This window comes from Pogona vitticeps, chromosome 1 (genome assembly GCF_051106095.1).
Source record: "Pogona vitticeps strain Pit_001003342236 chromosome 1, PviZW2.1, whole genome shotgun sequence".
In the NCBI taxonomy this organism is placed as follows: Eukaryota; Metazoa; Chordata; class Lepidosauria; order Squamata; family Agamidae; genus Pogona; species Pogona vitticeps.
Genome location: NC_135783.1, coordinates 241,736,600 through 241,762,252, shown reverse-complemented (window position 1 = coordinate 241,762,252; position 25,653 = coordinate 241,736,600). Strand labels below are relative to the sequence as shown.

Here is a 25,653-nt window from a genome sequence, read left to right as displayed (position 1 = left end):
GGAACAGATGAAATACAGACCTAATGAACATTGAGATTTATGTCTGAATACTCTAACATAGTAATTACATCTGCAACTGAGCATATTCTAATTATTCCAAAGACTTTTGGGGATCAGCCGTTGAGCTAGCCTATTCGAATGAAATGCAAAACCAAGAATAGACTGGGAGGATTCCAAGGCAGTAAGAAAGAGAGAATCTTGAATGAGTGGGTGTATACTTTGCCCTGGGGCTTTATATTTACACCAATATGTATGTGCTCTTTGGATTTCATTTTTCTCCTTCTGCTTTGATGCTTCCTCCCTCTGTAACAGCAGCTGGGGTAAGTCTTTCTCCCACCCCCAAGTTTCAGCACAGTCTAGATCAGTGGTTCTTAACCTTTGTTACTTGGATGCTTTTGAACTGCAACTCCCAGAAACCCCAGTCAGGACAGCTGGTGGTGAAGGCTTCTGGGAGTTGCAGTCCAAAACTCCTGAGTAACCCAAGGTTAAGAACCAGTGGTCTAGATTACTGTGGACCCTTGCCCCCCATACACCTTATTTCCATCCCCATCCAAACACTGTGTTTTAAGTGGCTCTGAATCTTTGCCAATCTATAAATATTTGTGGTTTGGAAACAGTTTTCTAACAGTTAAGATGACACCTGTTCTCTTACTTCTTTCACCAGTGAGACAAAATCTACCAGGAAGACCGAGACTTCCTCTAAACTTCCCCAGTCAGCTTTGTGAACATAGTATTTAGAAAATCACATTTACCCTCATTAGTAAAAGCTGAAGCAACAAAGAACCGACATGGATTATCACATTGCATTCTTTTTCTGTTTTCTTTTTGGACGAAGTGGGTATTAAGTGCCATTTAGTGAATTTCTTGGGAGACAAATATCTTAAGGCTCTTGTCAGCACAGCAAATAACAGCCTGTGGCTTTTCTGAAGTGGATGTCTTTATGCCAAAGTGAGGGGGATACCAGTATGGAAGCGGCCCCCCATACACCCCAATACACTCGCAGAACAATTACAAGATAAATATATTCCAAACACACATAAATTAAGGGGTACAGCTTTACCAAGGCATCAGCCGAGGCATAGTCTCTCTTTTAAAAAGAAAAAGAAATGAGTCTATTGGCCAGAGGAGGATACAAAAAAACATTTTTGTTGGGCTGGAGTGACTTCCTCCCACTGCTCCACTTTTCAGGGTTGCTGTCCTCTCATAATAGCAAGTCCATCTCCCTGTGAGCAGAACTCTGCATTTCTTCTTCCTCCTCCTCTGAGCTGCTGCTGAAGGTGTCAGCAGTCTGGTGCAGCAGCTGTTCACCAGCCCTGTGCCTCTGGTGCTCCTGATCACTCATCTCCTCTTCATCGTCATGCCCTCCCACTTCTCCAGGCAGAAGCTTTCCTGAGGCTTTGCCTGCCCCTCTTGGTTTCTCAGCCTCTGCTTGTGTCACCTGTTCCTTGGCCTTCCGGCTACGCTTCCACTTCATCCTACGGTTCTGAAACCAAATTTTCACCTGTAAGAGATGGACAGTCATTCTGTGACATGAACTTTGCAAAGGGGAGAAATTTAACCTTCTACTCTTCCCTCGTAACTCCTAAATCAAAATTGGGAAACTTCCTGTCCTTGAACAAAATGGTGGCTTCCAGGCCTCTAATTCTAGATGAGGCATGGAAAAAGTACACCTCTCTGGATATTAAAAGGTTCCCCCTTGACAATTTGCCCAGTCGTGTCCAACTCTAGGGGGCGATGCTCATCCCCGTTTCCAAGCCACAAAGCCAGCGTTTTGTCCGTAGACAATTTCCGTGGTCACATGGCCAGCATGACTAGACACGGAATGCTGTTACCTTCCCACTGTGGTGGTATCTATTAATCTACTTGCATTTCACATGCTTTCGAACTGCTAGGTTGGCAGGAGCTGGGACAAGCGACAGGAGCTCACTCTGTCACATAGATTCAAACTGCTGATCTTCCAAACTTGCAGCCCAGAGGCTACGGTTTAACTTGCAGCACCACCACATCTGGATATTATAGAGCTACTATAAATCCCATCACTCTATCCAGCATATGCTATGGTGAGAAATAATGGAAATTGCAGATCAACAACATGAGGAAGGCCATATTGTGCTCACTTCTATTGGAGATCTCAGGATTGTCTTCAGGTTATGTCATCACATTGGACCCGTTGAGACTTATTTATGTTATTTACTCCATCTGTTTTTGTTCCCTGGTTGCAAACCTTCCACAAGTTGAGAAGAAGAACATTTGGGTGCAAATGTCAGCAGCATATCTCCTATTCAATGTTCCCTCTAATTTTCAGCCTCACCCCATGCATCCACCCAGGGACGGGGTTCCAGCCGAAATCAGAATTAAACGGGCATGAACTGTGGCTGCTGGTGTGCAGCCCCAATGGAGTTCTGCACACAGCTTGGAGGGAATGTTGCTCCTACTTAAAAATCATGTTTGTAGTTTCAACCACTTTGGGCTCTGGTAACACCCACCTGCTGTAACGTGGGCCCAACCGACATGGGCCTGAACAGGGGAAAGATTCACTACCCTTTCCTATATTTTCTCATAGGCTTTGTACCTCCCACGGCTCCCTATTCATATCCCATCTTGGTTCCCCCAAACCAACTTTTACCTTCAGGCTGAACCAGAGTACATCCAGTCTATGATGATGAAAACAAAAGTATTTTCATTACACTGTACATGAGCTGTTTTCTCTTTGTATTTTTCTGTAGTGGCAAATGTTAACATCCGCAACAGTTCTCTGCAAGATCACTGGCACGTATCAATAAGGAATGTAGATAGCTATTGGCCCTCAACTCATTACTTGTCTGTATGTGCTTTCGCAACTGGCTGGATAGCTCAGTGGCTTTGGTATCTGGCTGGAAAGTTCCATTACCCATTATGCCTCCTGTAAGTAAGGCCAGTCTGTGTGGCCTTGGGCAAGCTGCACAGTTGCAGGACAGCCACAGAAGAAAGGAATGGTAAACTGCTTCTGAGTGCAGTCTACCTAGAAAACCCTGAAAACTTCTGATTTCACCATAAGCCAGAATTGACTTGACAGCACATGATGATGATAACGATGATACATTTTCACAGGGGAAAGTAGGCACCCTGTTCCTTTCATGTCCACTGCAGCTGCAGCTGCTTCCCTTGGCATTTCTGAAGCATGTACAAAATATCTTGCACTTGTCTATACCTGTGTTTCAGTAAGCATCAGCGATGTGGCCACCTCAAAGCGTTTGGGCCGCGATAAGTACTTGTTGATTTTGAACTGGTTCTCCAGCTCAAGAAGCTGCTGGCTGGTGAAGGCTGTCCGAGGTCGGCGGCACTTGCCCATCAGGCCAGACTGTGGGGCAGCTAAAAGAGAAAAAAATGAATCACACGCAAGACACACATTGCAGAAAGATGAGACCAGAAGAGACAACATGAAGAGCAATAGCAGTGCTGCAGCATTTGCCACAGAAAGAACACATGAGCACAATTTTTATAAAACATTCCTGAAGCACAGCATCATAGGGCTACGTGCATCCCAAATTTGCACAGAGACAAAAGTGCTACATGTATGGTACTTGCTATGGTACACAGGTATTGTTCTAATAAACAAGCCATTTTTTTAAAAAAATGTTGCTGTCTATTAAACACCATCCAATGTACAGAGCACTTAGCAGAAATTTAATAAACAAGGGAACACTGAGAGATGAATGGACTGAAAATTTTGTGTGATGCAACGCAGTATGGCTGCTGGTCAAGGCTTTCCTATTTGTACTGGACAGCTGCAAGAACTGAGCAACGTGCAACTTTCCTTTACTTCTTGATACAGAACAAGGTACTTGCATCATTTCTTCTACATAAAAAGATGTTCACATACCACTAGTTGTAGAAGGCCATTCCTGTATCACCAATCACCATTGCCTATAACCTATATACAGTACTGTAATCTATTGCCTATTTAATTCATCAGAGGACCTACTCCTCCTATTTAATAAAAGAGAAGATGCAACTTATATTGTCATCTTTTTTCACTAAGTCTATCTTTTTAAAAAAAACCCTCTTCTGCATTATGGGACATTAAAGCCTCTCTCCATCAAATAAAGTTTGCTGTAGTAGAATACACGGAGAACTAGAGTTACACTGTAGATGCTTGGCAACTTTGCCACCTCAAAACCTGTTAACAGTATCCCCAAGTTCGAGTCACTTGCCATGGACACTTTTCTTGAACACCTAAAGCAAATGGGACAAAAAACGTCCCTAAGTGTCTCCCAGTTTTCCTTAGAGAGACCTTTGAAGCATCATTTTGGCTTGAGTCCTGACAAAATATCCTCCCACATGTGTTGCCCCAGGGAGCCTTCAAGAGCTCCTCTCAGAGCTCCTCCTTTGCAAGTAGACATGCCTTCATGAAATGACCAAAGGCCTCCACCTTTCAGGCATCCTCCCCCGCTCCCAACTCCAGCATCTTATTGGTTGCACCTTACTGGTTATGTACACAGGCCTTTTGCACACCTATTCATCTGCTGGGAGCCAGGGATTTATGACCCAGACAGAATGAACTTATTGGCAAAGGCACCAACAGAAATCACAAGGGTTTAAAGGTCGGTTTGTCCTTAAAGACACTCAGACTGCAGAAATACCGTTTTAAATTAAGGGACAGATTTTTTCCCCCTGTTTGTCTTTTCCAGTGAAATCTTCATTGGGGGTCAGAAAATGCCACTCAATGCAAGGGTACATGTTATTAATCCTAATGTATGAAGCTATACAAGATTTTGCTCTTGTGCCTTTGACATGGATGTGATAAACCTCCACTTCACAATCCTGATTTGGCCAGAGACACAACACTGTCAGGTCCACAGTGCTTGCCCACACCAAGTCCCCCCCCCCAACACACACATGGTTTAAATCTTTACCATGCAGAAGAGACAGCTAGCAGTTGATGGTTTCCCCTTCATTTAATTTTCACAGGAAATAAGAAAAGGAAACAGTCGCATGCCAATTTACTTTAATAACTTGTTAGGCTCCTGTAAAAGGACAGGCGCAGTAATAAGAGCAGCATAATCAAAGCTGTGCCATCTATTCAGGAGTGAATACCTATGTAGTGAAATACGTCTATGCCTTTTTTAAGAGGATGAAATGTCCCCTAGAAAAGTTTCTTAAACTCTTGCTTTCAGTTGCAGAAAGAAGCAGTTGTATCTTTCTGCAACTGCTTTGCTACCTAGCTGACAATTCCTACATCGCCAATAATAGTCATGTGCCACCAAGTTGATTCTGATTTATGGTGACCCTTTCCAGGGTTTTCTAAGTGGAAAATATTCCGAAGTGGTTTACCGATCCCTTCTTCAGGAGGGCGCCCTGGGACTGTGCAGCTTGCCAAAGGCCACACAGGCTTCCCAGAGAACAAAAACCCCACTTCTTTCTGGCTCCACAATCTCAGTCTTTTAGTAATCCCATCACCAGCCTGAGGACATAGTTCTACATTCAATTAGCCTATGAAATCTGGCTGATTGATGACATACTGAAGCCAATTCAGAATAGGAGCCAAAAGCCTTTTCTTCACTCATTCTGGATAGGAAAACACATTCATGTGTTCTCATTTGGTGACCGAAATCCTTGAAGGGTTAGTGGGTTTTCACAGGAGCTAAATATTTTTGCCTGCCTGAATTCTCCCTCAAGCCATTTTGGCTCATCCCTGGATATTACTCTCCTGATTCACTCTTCTGGAAGCATACATTTATGCACCTAGTAACATTCACTTGATACCACTGGCATCTGTTTATATATACGAAATCTAGTAGACTCCATTAGGAGACATAAGCGAGACATAAGTTAAGTCTACAGCCTTTCCTTCAAGTCATGGTTTTATTGCCTGGCTGATATTAAATTGTTTGATATGTTATCAGTGCTCATGTTAACAATTTTAATCAATTCCGTTGGTGAAATTAAACCACCTTTATTAGCCTAAGGTGTATTTAATTACCTCCAGCTGTCTCAAGCTGCGATAATGACAGCCCACCCACCCTGCTTGGTGGGGGCTTAGCGCACCTACCTCATTCATGAGCCCTTATCGGACCCCATTGCTGAAAGGCGGCGGTGAACAAAAGAAGCTTTGAGGTAAGACAGGGCAGGGAGCGTGCTGCTTGATTCCCCCTATTATCAACACTTTATGGGTCGCCTCCAGGATTAGCTTTTACTGCCCTTGACTAAACAGACAACAGACATGCTGTGGTGGAAGTAGCAGGAACAGGCAGGTACAGAGTGCCAGAAAAACATTCTGGGCGTTGTAGGCAAACAGTCCATCTGCTTTGATCACTGCTCACCGTCTGAGCAAAACAGGTGGGTTTGGAGAGGCAGCGTGGCATAATGGTTGTAGAAGCAATGGGCAACTATTGCCCACCAGTTGTTGCCAGACCTCAGCTCTTTCTTTATTGCCACTAATGAGAACTGCAGTCCAGTCACATTTCAAGATCCACAGTTGCTCTCCCCAGAATTAGATTTTAGGACTTGGGCTCAAGAGATCTAGATTCTAGTCCCCCAAGTCAGCCATGAAAATCACTGTGTGATCTTGGGCCGGTCAGTCTCTTGCTCTTATCCTCACCCACCTCATGGGGAGGGGGGGAGGAGAGATCATATGGCTTTTGTACACTCTCTGAAGGCAAGAAGGGATGGTAATTCTTATTTTATAGCGACTGAAGTTCTATTGTGCAACTTTATGCACCTAAGGTTGATAACTTCCTCAGCCACAACATGGGTGTTTGTGTGTAAAATTTTCTGATTCTTTCTCTCCCCTCCCCACCCCCAACCTGAGTCTCTCTTGGGATCACTTTCATTGTGGGGAAGCTGTTGAGGATCACAGGGTAGGGGGGTGTCTTTAATTATCAAGCACCACTGCTGGGATGACTTTATTGTTGGCAGGACTATTCAGAAATTAAACACACCTGCCCCCATCTTGCAACTCCTAACAGCTTCCCCACGATGGAAGGGACCTTGGGACTTTTGGATGAGAGGAACTGGAAATGTGTTATTTCTGAAAAATTGTCACAGCCGATGACATCATCAGCTTCTTACAAGGTAGAACAACTAAACGGCAACATTATTTCAGTGTATGCCCTGAGAAAGCTTGTTCTGTCTGTCACATATGTCATAAACAGTCATTGCTTGCCTTGTAATCTTAATTTTCAGAGGTCATCTTAAGTTAGTGTCTTCTTCATTCAAGATCAGCTAGTCTACCTGGTCAAGACAGCAGAAGGGTGCATGTTTAGAAATATCAAGAGGGAGTTCATTGAACACTGACCATTGGCAGAGTCTTGCCTTAGCTGCCTTGTATTTTAAATCCTCTCTACAAGCAATCTGGGGCATAGAGTTCCCTGGCACTCAGTTGCTGCCAGGAAGATGCTGAATTTAATTATGTTGTATGAAATTGCTTCCTGATCACTTTCCAGGAGCTGGTCAGGGATGGATGGGTGTAGAAATTTGTCAGCTTACAATTCTTGTCATCTTGACCATTGTCTATGCTGGCTGGGACGGATGGGAATTGAAGTCCAATGACATATGTAAGGACATGGTTTTTCTGCCTGTGACCTAGGAGTTTACTAGGTGTAAATATTTTTTAAATGCAAAAGCAATTTCAATGTGAAATATATTGTTTTAAGACAATAACTGGAATCCTATTGCTTAATTTAGTAAGTCACAACTAGAGTAGGTCCATCAGTGGAACTTTCAGAAGAATTGACTCACGAAATCCCCACTGATTCTACTCAAAACGTACTACACTAATCAATAGGATTTTAGCCAATGAAAACAACCTTATTTGAAAATCTTTTCAAAACAAATATGTAATTTGTGTAAAATATTCCTAGTAAAGTTGAGAATTCAATCCTAAAGAAAAGTCTGTGTGAGCCCATTGATTTTAGCAATCTTAGATGTGCAACCAAAATGATGCTCAAAGTGTTGCAACAAAGCCCTTTTATCTTATACAGAGTGAGAAATGCTTGATGTTCAAACTGAATTCCAAAAATAAAAAGGCACTTGAGGTCATATTGCAAAGATCCACTGGCTACTGGAGTGCGCAAAAGAATTTCGGAAGAAGAAAAGTCTATGCTTTACAGATGACAGCAAAGCCTTTGACTATGTGGATCATGAGCAACTATGGGTTCTTCTGAAAGAAATATACTGTAGGTGTATCTCAGCACTTGATTGTCCTGATGTGTAACCTGTATTGTGGACAAGAAACTACCCTTAGGACAGGCTGTGCAGAGACAGAATGGCTTCCTGTAAGCAAAGGTGTCAGGCAAGGGCGCATTTTATCTCCCTATCTGTTCGATCACACATATCACACAGAAAGCCAGGCTAGATTCAGATGATGGAGGAGTGAAAAGCTGATGGGAAAATCATAAGCCAATTAAGATATGCAGATGACACCATCTTACTGGAAGAAAGTGGCAATGACTTGAAACTACTTCTAGTGAAAATGGAAGTAGAAAGTGCTGAAGCAGAACTACAGTTGAACACTAAGAAAACAAAAGTCATGGCTACAACAGAATTACACAACAATGAAGAAACTGAAATAGTGAAAGATTTTATATGCCTTGGTTCAATCATCAATCCAAATGGAGACTGCAGTCAAGAAATCAGAAGAAGATAAAGACTCAGAAGTGCAGTGATGAAGGAATTAGATAATGTGTCACTAGAGATCAAGACCAAGATCATCCACACTCTTATATTCCTGATCACCATGTATTGCGGTAAAAGCTGGATAGTATGAAAAGCTGACATATTTCATTTGAAATATGGTGTTAGAGGACAGTTTTGTAGATACCCTGGACTGCAAGAAAGATTAACAAGTTGGTCCTAAAGTAAATTAAGCCTGAACTACCTTGGAACCGATGCTGTCCTACTTTGGGCTCATCATAAGAAGATAAGATCCTCTGGAAAAGACAATAATGCAAGGAAAGGTGGAAGGCAGCAGGAAAAGAGGAAGACCAAATACAAGATGGATTGGCTCCCTAAAGGAAGCCACAGTCTTGAGTTTACAAGACCTGAGCATGGCTGTTGAGCACAGGACATTTTGGAGATCATTCATTCATAGGGTCACCATAAATCAGAGGCGACTTGACGGCACATAATACAATGAACAACAACAACAATGACAGCAACAACAAACAAATGTCCTGATGCAGAGTCATAACTTACAGTAAGGATGACATTGCAATTAACTTTAGCTGGGATGGATCCTTTCCTGTTATATATAAATTAAAAATCTCATATTGAAATCATAGAACTGAATAGCTGGAAGAGACCCAGGGGTCATGCAGTCCAACCCAGTCCTCCAATGCAGCAGTAAATCAAGAAGAGAAGAACATGTTCATATATGAAAGCACATGCTCCAGCATCACACTGTAAAAGGGAAGTAATCACAAATCAAACTAGCATGACATGCCATGATTTCCCGATGTGGTGTAGTAGACAGAGTGATGGACTTCGGTTCAAATTGTTGCATGCCCGTAGAAATTCACTGGTGAAAGCAGCATGGGTGGAACCACTCCTTAAATATCTTGTGTACCATGAAATTCATATCAGGATTGATATATGTCAGTTCCAACTTGGTGGCAAAAGTCAAATACAGAGGAACCAGTATAGGCTGGGAGGGACTGTCTTTCACAGATACAAGTAATTGAGAGTCGATAGTAGGGAATAGATACATATGTGTCCAAAAATGTCATGTTCCATTATTTCTTCTTCTGCATGTATTGGGGATTCTCAATATGCATGAATGAAAATGCATTTCCGAAATATCTTACACCCTGGACAGTTGCACAGCTTGCTTTTCCATATTGGAGAACTGCACAGACAATTCAGCACATTAACAACAAAATCCAGTGCATGTCCACTCAGAAATAAGCAGCACCGAGTGCAATGGGGCTTACTCCTGGGAAAGTATGTAAGGTAAGGGCTGCATTCTAAGGGAATTTGTTCCTTGCAAACAAGTTAGAAAAGAGCATTACCAAACATGATATAATGTCTAGTTAACTAGCTAAACTTTTTGCCCACATTCCTTATTCCCACAAATAATTGGAATTCAGCAAAATATTCTGACTAAAAAAAATTCAGAATAGTCCCATTTGACCATTTTTGCATCAAAAATGTTAAAGTGGAAGTGCAGATTCTTGTTCAGATTAGGAATTTTTTTACTGCAAAATTTGACTCCTTTTGACTTGTTGACATTTCTTGTTTGTTTCAATCATTATACATCAAGCATGTGATGTCACAAACAGTGACCTATAAGTTACTGCACCATGCCAACTATCAAATACCTTAGGTACGCCAGAGGCTGGATCCCACCCTATAATTTCAGTTAACTATATGTGATTTCCTCCTAATCATACTCTGTTTCCCCAAAAATAAGACCTACCCTGAAAATAAATACGATTTTTCAGGATGCTTGTAATATAAGCCTTACTCCCCAAAATAACACCTGATTAAGTGAAACCCTGCTCTCCACTATTGTGCAGCAACCAGAAGAAGATGGCATGACTGTATTTGAATAAATGTAGAGTGTTGTACATGAAAAAAATAAAACTTCCCCTGAAAATAAGTCCTGGTGAGTTTTTTGGAGCAAAAATTAATATAAGCCCCTGTCTTATTTTGGGGGAAACAGAGTAGTATTATTAACTATCACTAGCTGACTGAATGCTGCCTTTATTATGCTCAATTTCTCCTGGATGGAGGCATTAGTGTATCACAATTTAGATCTAGTTGAACCTTGGCAGTCAACTAAGAGTAACCAACAGGAAGGCCAGCTGTGCCACTAACAGTTCAAGCACAATATTTGGGATGGGGGATGCGGGTGCCAGCATCAATTACTTAACCTATGATTCTACACAATTATCCAGTGAGGAGTTGTCGTCGTCGTCGTCATCATCATCATCATCATCATCATCATCATCATCATCATCATCATCATCATCGTGTCCCATCAAATCAATTCTGACTTACGGCAAACCTTTTCAAGATTTTCTAGGTAGAGAGTATCCAGAAGTGGTTTAACATTTCCTTCTTCTGGGGGGGTGCCCTGAGACTGTGTAGGTTGCCCAAGACCACACAGGCTGGCTCTTCTCCCAGGAGGCAGAAACTCTCAAACTCTCCACTGTGCTATCCAGCCAGCCCTCCAGTGGGTATGCCCCACTCTGTACTCAGTTACTCGCTTATGACAAAATATGCATAGAACTGTACTGTTGGTTTATTGTTTTTGTTTCATTTCTTGACTATCATGAAAGATACCATACTCAGAAATCTCTATCTTTACTTTGGTACATGTGCCTGTAGAAATGCACAAAGCCTCAAAAGGGTAGCAAGATCTTGTCTTTTCAGATGGAAGCAGAAGGAAGAAAGGGTGGGGAATCTTCGGCCCTCCAGATGTTTTAGGCATCGACACCAAGAAGCCCCAAACCTCAATGGCAAGGGATTACAGGAATTGTGGTCCAAAACCTCTGGAGGTTACCCACACTTGAATAGGGAAAGAATGGGTAACCTGTGGCCTTCCAAAAACTGGAGACTGCAACTCTCATCAGCAGTAGCTAACACAGGACCTGCAGTCCAACTGCATGTGGACGGCCATGCATACCCAGTCTGTTATGTATTGGATGGTCCTGCTTTGACCATAATATTCTGGGAAAATTTTAATATTTACAGCCCCCCCACAAAAAACCTACAGCCTCTCAGGCCCACCTGCCAGACATGACAGCAGGGCAGGAGTCCGACGGTGTTTTCTGCCAGTTCACCAGTTCCACGGAAAGGTCTAACTGTTCCTTATAAGACATTCGTTACCACCCTTTTCCCTGTATGACAGAGCAGAGAAAATGTTCCATTTTAAAGGGAAGAAGGTAAATGTCCACCTTCCCTCTGATTCTGATGGGTTTATTATTTCCAAAACAGTGTTCATGAGACTGTAATTTTCAGCTGTGTTTTTTTCTGTCTTTTTTCATGTTTTTACTCATCCAGCTTCTCCTCTTCTTATATCATCAAATTGCCCTTTTTGCTTGCTTTTCAAAAATAGGCTTCAAATTGTTTCAAACATGACACCTTTACCCGATCAATCTGGGCTTCTAACCCTTAACCAGGCAGTGGGAGTCACTTAAGAAAAACGGGCACCTCGACCTTTTCATTCCTTGCAGGTCTCCTGCAAGCCCGGGCACAGGACTGAAGCAGGCCTTGTTGCTCCATTTTTGGCACGCATGGCTTGGGGGGATGTGCCAACAGAAAAGCTGGGAGGCAAACTTGGACCGCAGGAGGAGGCAGAAGGCGGGCCTGGGCCTAGAGATAGCGCTTCTACCTGTGGCAGATCTGCTGCAAGATAACCATTTCGACAACAAAATCTTCTTAACTGTATCTCTGGAATAAAGAAAACATGAGCTTGGGACTGGGTATGGATAAAGAACCTGTTGGATGATCAAACAATCTAGATGTAAATTTCAAAGGGGAAGGGCCTGCAACACAAACTAACTTGTTTGCTTGTTTGTTTGCATGCTGACCAATTAGTGGGAGTTTGTTGTTCCCGGTAGGGAGGCTCCACCCCTGTTTCCGGCCCTTCTCACCATGAGGTGATTGAACCACTATTGTTGGTCACCATTCTTGCACACGCTCTTCACCTGGAAAGATGCAAGAACTCCATGCTGGCCCACTGAGCCTGGAGATCCCTCCAGCCACGTGGGGCCAAGCAGAAGAACATTGCCTTTTGCTACTTTTCTTCTTTCTGTATCTACCTGAAACCTTCTGAATGCTTATCTACGTGAGTAGAACATAGAATTCTTTCTTTAATACAAAAAACGCCTCCTGAGTGTTATTTTCAAGTGCTAGTGTTTGGTAAGGGGCGAGTACAAAAGGGAACTTCTAGCTAATTCTACCCAACTGGCTGGCGCTTCCTGCTGCGCATTTAGTGGAATTCAAGCGAGTTCCACACAACTCTCTCAACAGAACCTGAGTTGGTCCTCAGTTCTAATCACCTGAAATTAAACTTCATTCTAAGTAAATTAAATCAGATTAGTGGTTCACACACACACACACACACACACACACACACACACACACACACACACACACACACACACACACACACACACACACACACACACACACACACACACACACAAGAGATTGCCTTTCGGATCAGGGTCAGAGCTGGCAGGTTGCCCACGATAATATGGTTGCAGAGGTGGTGACGGTGGCAATCAGAATAAGGATTAGAATAATAAGCCATCAAATGGATTCCAAGATTCGATAGCCTCTGGTTGATAGGTGACTAATCTATCCTGATTAGATAGGTCACGGTTGGAAGAGGAAATTGTTAGCAGCCTGGAAGGGCTGATAGGCACAGCGCGTCCTCCTCCCTCCTCCCTCGTTTGCACTTCAAGTTTGCTTTGTGGTTGGCTTCGGCTTCCTTCACACGAGCAGGATTGCATCTGCTCGGGCTGCTGAGATCTGCCTCAGCCACGTCTCTCGAACACCAACTAATGTAATAGCAGGTTATACTGTATAGGTAAAGTCTGAATCCTGCCCCATCCACCTCAGAGTCGCCCAACTCTGTGAAAAATAATACTGGCGAATATTCTTTGGGATGTCATCGCGTTCCGTGGATCCGTGCTTCTTTTCCTTTGCCTTCCTTTGCATTGTTTATATTGCCTTGCATTCAGCTGAGGGGAGGGCAAAGCGGAGATGGTGGCACCTAACCAGCGTCACCACAGAGCAGCTATAGGATTGCCCCATCCACACGAAAATGGCCCTGTTATAAGACAGAACAACTATCGGGACCTATGGAAAAGGTGACCCCGGGGAATTGAACTGAGTTACTACGTTATCAAGTTACTTAACTTTAACTTGCCAAGTTACTAAATTACTAAGTGAGATCTTCAGGATTTGTAAGTTTTGACTTGTAAACCGCCTAGATAGTGTGTGAACTAATAGGGCGGTATCTATATAAAATAAAAGCATTAAATGTCAAAAGGGATGCGACGATTTTATCACAAAACTGTGAGGCACTGAATAGTGGATTTTAACAAAAGCGAGGGCGAAAAAGATATTACCCCTTGAAATGTGTGTTTCTGTCAGGATGTTGAAGGGAGCGCCGGTTGGACTGAGAGAGTGACCAAGGAAAAGGGCTAAGGGATAAAGGCCAAGAAATAATAAAACATTAAAAAAAAAACAAGACCAGCAAATCACCTTCACCCGCCGAGATAGTGTATACATTGTTTGGCAGGATCTCTGTGGAAAAGCTTGCCTTCGTGCTTAACTCTCCTTTTAACATCAGCGAAGTTGAATTGTATTTGATTTTGGCTGAGTTTAAGGAAAGTGCCCCTTTTTAGGTACGGGGTTTCAAAGAGACAAACTGAACGAAATTCTTGTTTTTAGATTTTGGATACATGCATTCAGAGAAACATGAGGGAAGAAAATATATATACTTATTTGTTTGCTTCCTTGTTTGCTGAATATATACCTGCCTTTCCAGGCAACGAACGACATTATATTGAACTGAATATGCCTATGTATCCCTGTCAAGCAGGGCTAACTGTAGAATGGGCTGGTGAGACAAACCCAAACATGCTTATTCTCTGCTATTTCTTTTTTATTTAAACCAGGGAAAGAAAACCTGTGCCCAGCCAGCTGTCGTTGGCGACATTATTTCCCATCATCCCCAGCCAGAGTGACCAGTGGCTAGAAATTATGGAAGTGTAGTCCAACAATATCTGGCCAGCTATAGGTTCCTCAATAATAATAATAATAATAATAATAATAATAATAATAATAATAATAATAATAATAATAATAATAATAATAATAATAATAATAATAATAATAATAATAATAATAATAATAATAATAATAATAATAGTGTGCCATCGAGTCAATTCTGACTTATGGTGATCCTTTCTAAGATTTTCCAGGTAGAGAGTACTCAGAAGTGGTTTACCCTTCCCTTCTTCTGGGGGCGCCCTGGGACTGTGCAGCTTGCCCAAGGCCACACAGGCTGGCTCTACTTGCAAGAGGCACAACGGGGAATCGAACTCCCAACCTCTAAATCACTGAGCTATCCAGCCCAGTTCTTCGGCTGCACCTAAACTACATGCTTGCAGAGACGATTTAGATAAAATTATATTTTGGGTTCGGTCGGTAAACTAGATTTGGAATTTTCACGGAAGTCTTCAGCAGACAAAATGTGAACATTGTGCATATATTTAAATATACACATCTTTTCGTCAGGCGTCGGACAACCATTTGGCGACATCACCCTACTGCAGTCCAGTACGCCTTCAGAAAGAAGACGTTTCATTTGCTCATCATTTCCCCCCAAACTTGAGCTGTCTCCGGTGACCTGAAGTGAACCTCCTGCCCTCCTCTTTTCTGATTGTCATGAAGAATGAAGGAGCCGCCCATCTGGTTAACAGGCTTCCTCGGCTTTGTAGGCACACACACACACACACATAAGAAGCATACCTATAGCTCTTGCTTTGCACACCGATCCCGTGCATTTCCGCGCAAGTATGCCTAGGATCGGGCTGTACAGAGTTAACATGTATCAGTTTGATGTCCTGCCACCGACATCTGCATTTCTGAACAAGACCTAAAGGGCACACGGCCTGTGCCTTGCGCCCCTGGCGAAACCCTGCATGTTTTGCGGGCTTTCTTTCTTTCTTTCTATTATTAAGCAGCTCCATCCGCCAAAGAAGGGTCACGGAATCGAAACCAACGAGACTTTTCCATATGAATGCACAGAGAACGAGAAACCGGACTTCATCGCCTGAGCATTCTCTCCCGATATCAGGTTATTGTCTTGAATGTGGTTTTGGGTCCACGTGAATTAACCTGTAGCTCTAGCTAATAAACAGACCGCATAAGTTCTCAGTGCAAACCAGGGAGCGGATTTTTATTGTCGTTTCTACGATCTAATTTGAACCCGAGCACTTGGTGGGCGGGCACAGGGGGCCATGCTAGCTGTTTTCTTATAGGCTAACAGATCCTTACGAAAACGCCGGGAGCAGCTCGGCGCAAGTCGACATCTCCCAGAACCCCCGTGATTTTTCGATGGGTCTGTTTTTACAAATCAGATTCTTCCTCCCTCCAGACACCATCCCGTTGGTAGAGGAGTAGGACATTTTAGAAGACTGGATGAAGACTGGTGAAGGCTATCAGGGGCTACTAGTCATCGTGGTCATATATTAATCGCAGTCTCGCAGACAGCGGGTGCCTCCAGAATCTAAGTTCCCAGACTCCTTCACTACTGGCTGTGCTGGCCGGGGTTTCTGGGGGTTGTGTGGCCCAACGACACTTGCCCTCCCCAAAGCTGGGGACCATTCCCCTCGCCGCCCTGAGGCTTGCAAGTCTCTTCGCCGCCTCCCTTTTAAAAAGATGGTTTTAAACCAAACGTTGACTTTGTTCCGTGTTGCTGTTCGGATCTCCTTCTTTCCACTCCGGAGAAATCGGAAAGGACGGAGGTCCCATCCAGGCAGCCGCCTCTGCCACGCTTTATAGGTCGGGCGGCTCTCAGGAAGCGCCAGCCAGGAAAGAAGCGCTCCGCCTCCACAACTTTTTTTCCCTTCCTACCGATTCCTCGCGAGGAGGAGGAGCGTGTCTCCGGTTCCTAGTGTTTGCTTTTGTTTTTCCTTCCCTTTTTCTAGTATACTGTATTAACAATCTCGCCCTTGAACGTGTCGGTGGATTCGCACACCCACTAACACAATTTTCCCCCCTCTTCTCGCTAGCTGCTTCATGCTGGGGAAAGCTCACCCTGCTGGATCGGGAGCCGGTGAGCGTGTAATGGGTTGGACTAAGAACACACGGAGCGCTGATTTTGACCGCCCCTGCTGGGATCCGACCTCCCAGGCGCGCACCTTGCCTTGCTCGGGGGCTGGCCAAGAAGTGCCTTCTGGGATTCCGTAAGCAGGACAAGGAGGCGACGAGGACCTGACACCTCTCCGGTCACCTTTTTCTTGGAAGCCAGGATTACGATCCTAGGGTTTTAAAATCCTCCCTTGATTTCTCTCCGATTTCCCCTTTGAATCCAGTCGAATTGGTGGCCGCCAACACCACCTCTTGGGGGCAAAGGAGTTCCACGCGCGACCCGGTGGGGTCAAGAAAAAGGGCTGCTACTTGTCGGTCCTGAAGAAAGGTGGGGATGGGGAAGGCGGGGAGACAGAGCAAAATCTCTCGCCCTTCCTCTGGACCGGGCATCGTTTTAGAAACGTACCACGGCCGACCAGATGAGTCAATAAAAGGGCTTGCCAATTAACGGAGAATGTAGCGAGCTCAACGTCTCTTAGTTCACGGCCGGTGAAAGGGGAGAGTGAGGCAAAGAGGAGGGCTAGGGAGAGATCCGGCTACTGCGAACTAGCCGCTACGGGGAGTAGGGAGAGGTTAATAAAGGCTGAAGGGGGAATCCTTTCCCGCGCATCTGCGGCGGCTCTTTGGCTGAGCCGCTCGCCTTCTGCCAGGCTCTTCCTCCTCGGACAAAATATGCGAGTCCGGCCCGCCTCCGGCTCAGATGCTCGCCTCGCATCTTTGATCGGCTAACCAGGCGCGAAGTCCCCGATTGTCTCTGCGCGCTGGAGCGGAAAACGTTCGGAAGGATGTAGTTGTGCCGTGAACCATGTCCTCCCTCCTCTTCTCGGAAGAGAGGTCCAGCCAGGGACCCTTGACTTCCCGTCGCTCAGCCTTGAGACCCTCCGACCCCACGCTCGACTCAGGCGCTCGCAGCCCGGAGCTCACCTTAGAAAGCTTGAGAAGAGACGGCGGGTGGGGGTAAGGCCTGCGGTCCAGCTGGTTAGCGATCCTCGACCTGCCCCCTGAAAATCAAGCTCCACTGAGCTCTGAGGGACTTTCTCCCGGCTCGTCCGGAATGGCCACCGAAGCCAGAATGGCTCTGATCGCCGTCGTTATTATGGGCCTTCAAGTCGTAACCGATTTAAAGGGACCCTGGTAGGGCGTTCAAGGTGAGTGAGATATTTAAGGAGTAGCTTTGCCAGTTCCACACCCCAGTGGGTTTCCATGGCCGAATGGGGTTTTGAACCCAAGCTTCCTGAGTCCTAGCTATTCTATGCGCTACACTACACGGAACCATGGTAGAGTCGGTGGCAGTTCACCCAAGTTAGAGAGACCGCGGTAAGAATTTTCTCCTGGTAGATAAACTCACAAGAGTGACAAGAAGCTATCTGCGGTCTTACCCACGCACACACAAAACATTATTACAGGAGTCCATCTGTGAAGAGTCTCAGGTGAGGTTAGTACAGGAGGGGAGTTAATAGCCACGCGCACGTTCACAGGTGCTGTACGAACCACACTGCTGAACGTGTGAACTGCGCGGCCTTCATTGAAAAGCACCGTGTTTGAAGCTCCTTCGGTCACCAGGAGAGATACCGCGGTCTAGGGAGTCTTCCTGCGATGTTGGAGCCAAGAAGCGGTGGACAGAGAGAGAGGTGCCAAGGGGCGCCTGACGTCCTCCCGAAAGCGTGCTCTCGGAAGGAGGGAGACCTTGTTCGCCCGAAGGGGCGGCTTCGTTGAGCGACCCAGGGCGCTGGGCCACGAGCCGGCCAGAGGGAATCCAAGGGACGCCTTCCTGACTCCGCGCAGAGACCCGACCGCGGGGTGCCATCCATATCCCCCGAGGTGGAGCGAAACGAAGGCCACCCCTTGGCGCTGGAAAGAGCCTCCGGGGAATGTCCACTCTGGGTGACGCTGCCCCCCCCAAAAAAAGGGCTGGCCAAGCGACTTCTCGGTCAGCCAGGGCCGCCCAGGTGGTCGGTCCCTGGGGGAAACTGCTCAGCCCAGACATTCTCTGCCTCCTCCCAGAGACTTGTCAGAGCTGAGCATCCCGCATCTCATACAAGAGCAGAACGATTTCCAATCCTCTCCTCCATCCAAGTCGCTTTCTACCGGCCAGGATCAAACTGGAGCCGGAGATTGTCTGTGGAGGTAGGGAGTGTGGTGCGCAGTGGACACAGGGACGGACTAGGAGTCAGGAGGCTTCTGTCTTCAGATAAGGGCTTGTTCTGGGGTTCGAATCTCCACTAGGCCGTGGAAACTCCCTGGGGGAACGGGGAGGGCCCGCTGGTAAAACCCACCCTTAGATCTCTCACTTACCTTGAAACCTCTGCTGGAGTCGCTGTAAGGCGGAGGCGTCGTGAACTGAACAGCATGTTTGAGGGTGCTTTCTCCCTGATGAAGGTGGACAGGATTGGCCCGGGGACAGTGCCGCCAATACTCCGGCAACTTCCTACATTACAAGTGACCGGATGTTTGGTTTGGGACTAGGATTCTCCCAGGCCACGAGGGGGTGGGGGTGGGTTAATGAGAATTTCAACGCAACCACGTCCAGAGGATTGCCGTAACAATCCCTGTCTCTGCTATGATCCCTTACACCTGAGGTTGGAAGAAGCTTCCGTGAACTCTGTGGAACTTCTTTCTGAGTTCATCTACATAAAACCTAGAGAGCAATCCAAAAAGATAAAAGAAAAAGATGACGACTGTCCCTCTATTTGGTCCTCCCCTCCCCCAAATCTAGGGATGCAGCGACCTACAAACAAAGGTAGCGGATGGGTCGGAACACAGGAAAGGCAACCCTCCGGCTGCTTTTAAGTCTAAGGTGGCTCCAAAGCAGGTAAAGCTCAGCCTTCCTTCCTGGAAACAGGACAGGAGGTGGTTGTTTCCAGCCCCCCCCCCCCCCGCGCGCGCCTCAGCCCGGGAGCCCTTCCTTATCACCCTCGGCATATCAGGGGCAAAAATAACAACATGCGCAAGCCGGGTCCTTGCTATTTTAAGAGCAGCATTGTATGAATAATAAGATGAAGGCACTGCAGATGTAAAGGAATGAACCGAAGGAAGGAAGAGTTCGGCCACAGTAAGGACGCAAAGGCAGAGTTTTCGTCCAGACACTTGATTCCTTCCCTTCCTGGATTTCAATGACAAAATTTTAAAGTGAGATTTGGTTCTTATCTATCCGTCCATTTTTCCATGCCTCTTACTTAGAGTAAATCCGTGTCTAAAGATAGACGGTTCCTGAGGGGAAAGTATTTCAAGCACAGAATTTAAACTTCTCCCACCCATAATTAGGACAACCGACAGAAGTCCTAGGATCCACCGGGTGTGTTACCTGCCCTGGTCGCCTCCAGCCGCATTCCACTAACAGTGACCCCTATTCTGGTTTTCCAGGTAAGTGAGACACTCAGTCCTTTACACGCCCTAAAATCTGGCTGCCCGTGAACGGTAACGGATCCATTGCTGAATCTGTCAAGATGGTTATTCTTACGCTTCGCCCGGTGAATACTTGCTGGGTGGTTAAAGATCGAACACGGGATTGGCAATTTCAGTCTTCAAGGCAAAATCGAATCTCCACCGCTTTTAAAATTGGCTGCTTCCTGCCAAACCTTTGGAAACGATGTGACTTTAGAAAGTATATGTTATATGCATTTTCGAAATTAGGAGATTCCACTAGTTTTATTGTTAGATCTTCTGTCCTAGGATCTATAGCTTTAAAGAAAGATGTTTACTCCAAGTTCTTTCCCACTGCATTCGCTTCTCAAGTAATTCAGGAGAATTACTTTTTGGGAGGGGGCGTGCCTGCATCCCACAAGCTTTCTTTTTTTTTTTTTTTTTTACCAACATCATTTGGGGCCGCGGGGAAGCTCGTTTTGATCCTACTGTCGTTACAAAGTTGGGAATCTCTAATCCTTGCCCATCAACTGCGGATCACTCAGAAGCGACGTGCCGAGTAGATCCAAGGCGACCTTTTGCTCACTGTCTTCTCCTAGATAGCTAATTAACTAGCCTTTTTTGAATAGAAGCCGATCGTGAGATTGGAGCAGACTAATCTGGCAAACGGTACCCGGAATAAAAACCCATCAGAAGGAGCCTAACTTTTCCCTTTACACGCTGCCAGATCTCTATCACTCACACACAGAGTTTTATTTTATTTTATTTTATTGCCCTGAGCCGTTTTAAAGACAGATCCTTAAAAGAAGGGACACTTACTGCATCCAGAAACCAAACACGCCGCCCTCTCTGTAATTTACTTGCGCCTCGTCTTTTTCGTAGGCTTCCGAGCGACAGGATCAACCCCTTCTTTCTCCCGCACTGAAACTGGTAACAAATTAACTGCACCAACCCTCCGCCGCAGGTGCCGGGAGACCTTGGGCGGATTAAAGTTCAAAACCTTTTACGACTTCCCCTGCCCGAGGGTCGAGTGATTGATGTGGGAACGGCCACCGGCAGGCCAGCCGGGCCCAGGGAAGGGGTTTCACTCCGCACTTGTTCCCGGAGAGAAGGCCAGGCCCTGAGCCGCCTGGGGAGGCATTGCCGCCGCCGCCACCACCACATAGCCGGGTAATATCCTGCTCGGGAGCCTTCGCCCGACGCTGTTTCAGATCTGCTCCAGTCCCCTGTCTGCCTTCTCTGCAGAAGGGCGCTGATAACCCGTTGTTAAGGTGCCGCGATCTTCCTGGGTGTTTTATTTTATTTATTTATTTAAAATATTTTTATCCCGCCTTTCTCCTGTTTTTTCTCGCCACAGACTAACGAACTACCTACCCTTGGAAACAAGTACCATAGGAAGCGTTCAAGGAAATTCACGCGCGATGCAAGGCCACCCGGGGAAGCAACGTGGGATGGGTCCAGAGACGGAGCCCTGCTTAGAGGAAACGCCTTTTTATCTCTCACTCTCTCTCTCCTGCTCCAGAAGGGCAAACTGGTCCCTGTGCCACCCCAGGCCCGGGCGATCCCCAGCGCGTCCACCCCTGCCGGCCTCCGCACCCGCCCGCCTCTCCTCTTTGGCCGAGCATGGGGTGCCTGCGAGAGGCTGGGCCGGGGGAGACGCCGAAAGCATCAACAGGAGCACGAACAGGGCGTGAGAAAAGACGTTGATTTACCTGCTAATCAGCTCGGTTGTGAAGGGAAGGAACAAGGTGGGGCAATGCAGAGTCAATACAGCGGCGTATCCTTACCGCCCGTCTCCCCCCCCCCCGGTCAGTATCTGTGCCTTTATGTGTACGGACACCCGTTCACAACCCCCTGCCCGCTCCTGTCTGCCGTCCGTTGTTCTGCTTTCCATTACACCTCCTAGAATGGACCTTAGCCGACCCTGCTCTACTTTCATTGCAACCAGTTCGGGGCAAACCTTCCGCTATCACTGAATTCTGCGCGATTTCTGTAGCAACTCGGTTTTGCTCTATCCATCAGGGTACCAAACCTACTTACTTAGAGATCTGATTACTCAACTCCTGCTGCACACTTCACTGCATCCATCGAGGCTACAGTGGAACTACCACTGCCATTATCCCCAACCCATTTACCTGGGAATAACCCCACATAAGACGGTGGAGTTTATTCCTTGGTAAATATGCATACGATTGGAGGGACTGGGTGTTAAGAAAATTAAGATGATGTGCCAGGGATCAAGGAATTCCCCAGGGAAGAAGGCGGGAGTTTGTCCTCCTTCACCACCCACTCATTTTTCAGACCAATGAAAAGCATCTGGCGCCCACTTCTCACAAACACCGGCTGTGTGATAATCTGTGCCCTGTCAGTACCCCTTTAAACGGCTTCTTGGACCTGTTTCCCCACACATGTAACCTGTCCTATACAGAGAAAAACAGCCGTCAAGGTTAAGTGTCCGGACGCTCGAACAACGTCCTCAGAGTATCTGGAAGTTGAGTCATGGCAACGGGACTTCTGGTTGATAACGAGTGGAGAAGGACTGCAAAGCTGGCATTTTCACTCACACCCCCCCCCCCCGCCCGTCCTTTATCCATCTAAGGAGCCTATTCAGACCAAGGGGAAGTGAAACCAATAGATCTATCAGGGATCTCCTACCAACTCTCCTCAGACTGAAGAAGCTACTTGGATGAATAGTGAAAAGTTTCAACCTAACGAGAAAGAAGTCCACTTGCCATGACTCAACTTTCAGATAACCTCACCTGGATGACTGAGAATCTTTACAGAGGAACGTCCTCAGAGCACCATAAGAGCTACAGCACTCTTCGGTATTTTAGTCCCGTGAAAGGAAAAATCATTCTTTCTGACATTTCGCTTTCCAGCTTGCACGGAACTGACTGCACAGAGAAGAACACATCTGTTCTTCCAAGGAGGGCAGGCCAGAGGTAGGCTTGCCAGCCCATCTGCTGTTTGAGAAAATTAGGTCTGTGTTTCTGGCCACCGAACTGATTTCGCCTCAGCTGACTATTATCAGGAACACTTAAATCGTTTGTTTACAAGATAGGCTTGCCAAATCCCGGAAATCCTGGACAATACATCTGATGGAGCTGGGTTGAAATCCCCAGCTACTCATGCTATAACAAACGTGGCAACTTAGTAATAAATTGCTATTGTCTTTAAATTGTCACTGGAGTCTTTCCTTGATTTTTTTTTTCATTGCAGAACGGCTCTTTGTGATGTTTTTTCCAGTGGAGTGTGAAGAAAGTATCATTAAATTTCCCCTTCCTTAACCACAATTAAATATAGGAAGAGCTTAGGAAAACTGCCACGAACCTCTTTATTTCACCGAAGACCCCAGGTGTGTGTTAGGACTGACTCAGTTTAAAAAAAAAGAGCCACAGCCTTGAAGCGGCAAGACCTGGACTGTTACAAATAGGACCGTTTGGACGTCATACAGAGTTGCTGTTGAGTTGGAAGCGGCTGGACGTCATAGGACAATAAATTCTCCGGACCTTTACTTGGCCACTTTTCAATTGCACTTCATGTCCCCCCCAGGATTGGCAGGTGCACATTGTAAACCACCTTCTCGCCCAAGGCACTGCCGCTTAACTGGAGTATGGGGACTGGGAGGAGGTTTTGTTTTACATAACAAGTAGTCCTAAATTTATATTCCCTTGGCTCCAAATCCCGCGAAATTCAGGGGACCTTGTGTCCTAAGACTGGGAACTTCCAAGGCTGAAAATCACATTTGGTAGAAGCAGAAGCTGGAGAGAGCCATGCAAGCCATTGGACCACAGAGCACTCAGCAGAGGAATTCGGGAGTCGGGGAGAGGAAGCACCTTCACAAGCACCTTCACTCTTTTTGGAGGAGTTCCAGAGACAGAAAGAGCGCGCGCCTTCCTCCTGGCAATTGATTCCTCTGCTATTGCAATTAGCAACTTCGCTTCTCCTATAAATGCAAGCTACTTCAAGTAGTAAACAAATTATAATAATAAAAAAATGAAATAAATCCGGTGTTATGCGTACATATATCGTTTATACAGAGAGTGAGGTGGGGAACGTGATGATGAATGACACGAACTTCAGCACTTTCCCCAGCCCGATTGAAGTCCAGAGCACGGCAGGATCGGATCAAAGGTCCATTACCTGCTGCCCGTTTCCCACATTAGTAAAAAGGCACTATAATGAGCTATTATCCAAGAAGGTCTCTTCCTCACGATACCTAAACCAGTGGCGGTCTTCGTGTACCACGAAGCACCGATTTTCACCCCTTAACTCTGCGTTTCAGCAATCAGCCACACTCCCTCACCTGGAGCTTTCCGAGCCCTTCCCCTGCGTAAATGGTGTTTTCAAAACGGGTCAGAGGATCTTTTTCTGGATACCAGTTTCGGCTATCTAGAAGGAGAAACAGACTAAGCTTTCGGGACAAAGAGGAAACTCCCAGCTTTGGAAGAAGCCACAATACTCGACCAGCAGAATACGATTCTATCTCTGGGTGTTGTTAGTTTACTGGGCCCGCCGTGGGCTGAGGAAGCCGCTGCCACGGGGCACCATGTCCGCCAGGACCAAACCTTGCGCCCCGGGGAGACTTGGGGGCGCAAGGTCTGGTTGTCCTTTCGGAAATCCGGGGCTCGGTCCTTACTCACCGTAGAAGTCCGGGAGGCGGGGGGGCATGATCCCGGCTCGAATCCAGTGTTCTAACGGGAGGGATCCGGCGACAGCGGCAGCCTTCAAGTGCTCGGCGGCGCCCAGCTGGGGCAGGTGAGCGAAAGCGGCGGTGTAAGTGAACGCCGGGTGCTGTTGGCCCGCCAGAGCCGGGATCGGGTAGAGAGGGGGCGGGTAAACGGCTGGCAGGCCGCCCAGTCCCGGAGGCACCATGTTCAGCAAGCCCGGCTTGGGGATGAAGGCCGTGGGCGGCACCGAGACGAAGCTGGACGGCGCGCACGGAGAGGGCGTCTCGCTGCGCCCGCAGGCGCCGGGGCTCCCGGCCGAACTATCCGGAGTGGCGCCGGGCGCGGGCCGGGGAGGCTCCTCGGCCAGGAGGGCGTCGATGCGGAAGTTCTGAGACTTCGCCATGGCCTTCCGCATCATCCTGGTCCTCGGGGAGTCTTTCGGGCGCCCTTCGCCCGCGCAGCTGGGCTGCCTTCCCAGGGAGACCTCGGCGGGCAACGGCCGCCTCCCAAGGCACCGTCTCGGGGGCTGGCGAGGCTTCCGCTCCCGGGCGCGCACCTGCCCGCCCCGCTGCTCGACCCCCTCCTCTCTAGCCAGGGGTCCTTGGGCGACCAGTTGCTCCTCCTTTCCCTCCCGCCTCCGGGCTCGCTTGTTTCCAATCTCCTCCTCACCCGTCCATTGGCTCCTCTCCGCTTTGTTCCCGCCGCTGCGCCGTCCTCCTTCGCAGCAATTGCCGCCCGAGTTGGATCAGAATGGGGGTAGTGGGTTCTTGGTGGGCCGGGGGGGGGGGGACAACGTGGGGTATGTAGT

The 25,653-nt window shown here is 46.7% G+C and overlaps 1 protein-coding gene across 1 annotated transcript; it reads right to left on the bottom strand.

The window, feature by feature from the left end:
• Window positions 1-1,201: 1,201 nt before the first annotated feature.
• Window positions 1,202-25,331, bottom strand: LOC110078172 (uncharacterized). The gene is made up of 3 exons (XM_078387095.1): window positions 24,819-25,331; window positions 3,191-3,351; window positions 1,202-1,501 (listed from the first exon to the last, which is right to left on the bottom strand). Exons 1-3 carry the CDS (start codon window positions 25,261-25,263, stop codon window positions 1,202-1,204), a joined length of 906 nt encoding a protein of 301 aa, XP_078243221.1. The 5' UTR covers window positions 25,264-25,331.
• Between the last annotated feature and the right edge of the window lie 322 nt (window positions 25,332-25,653).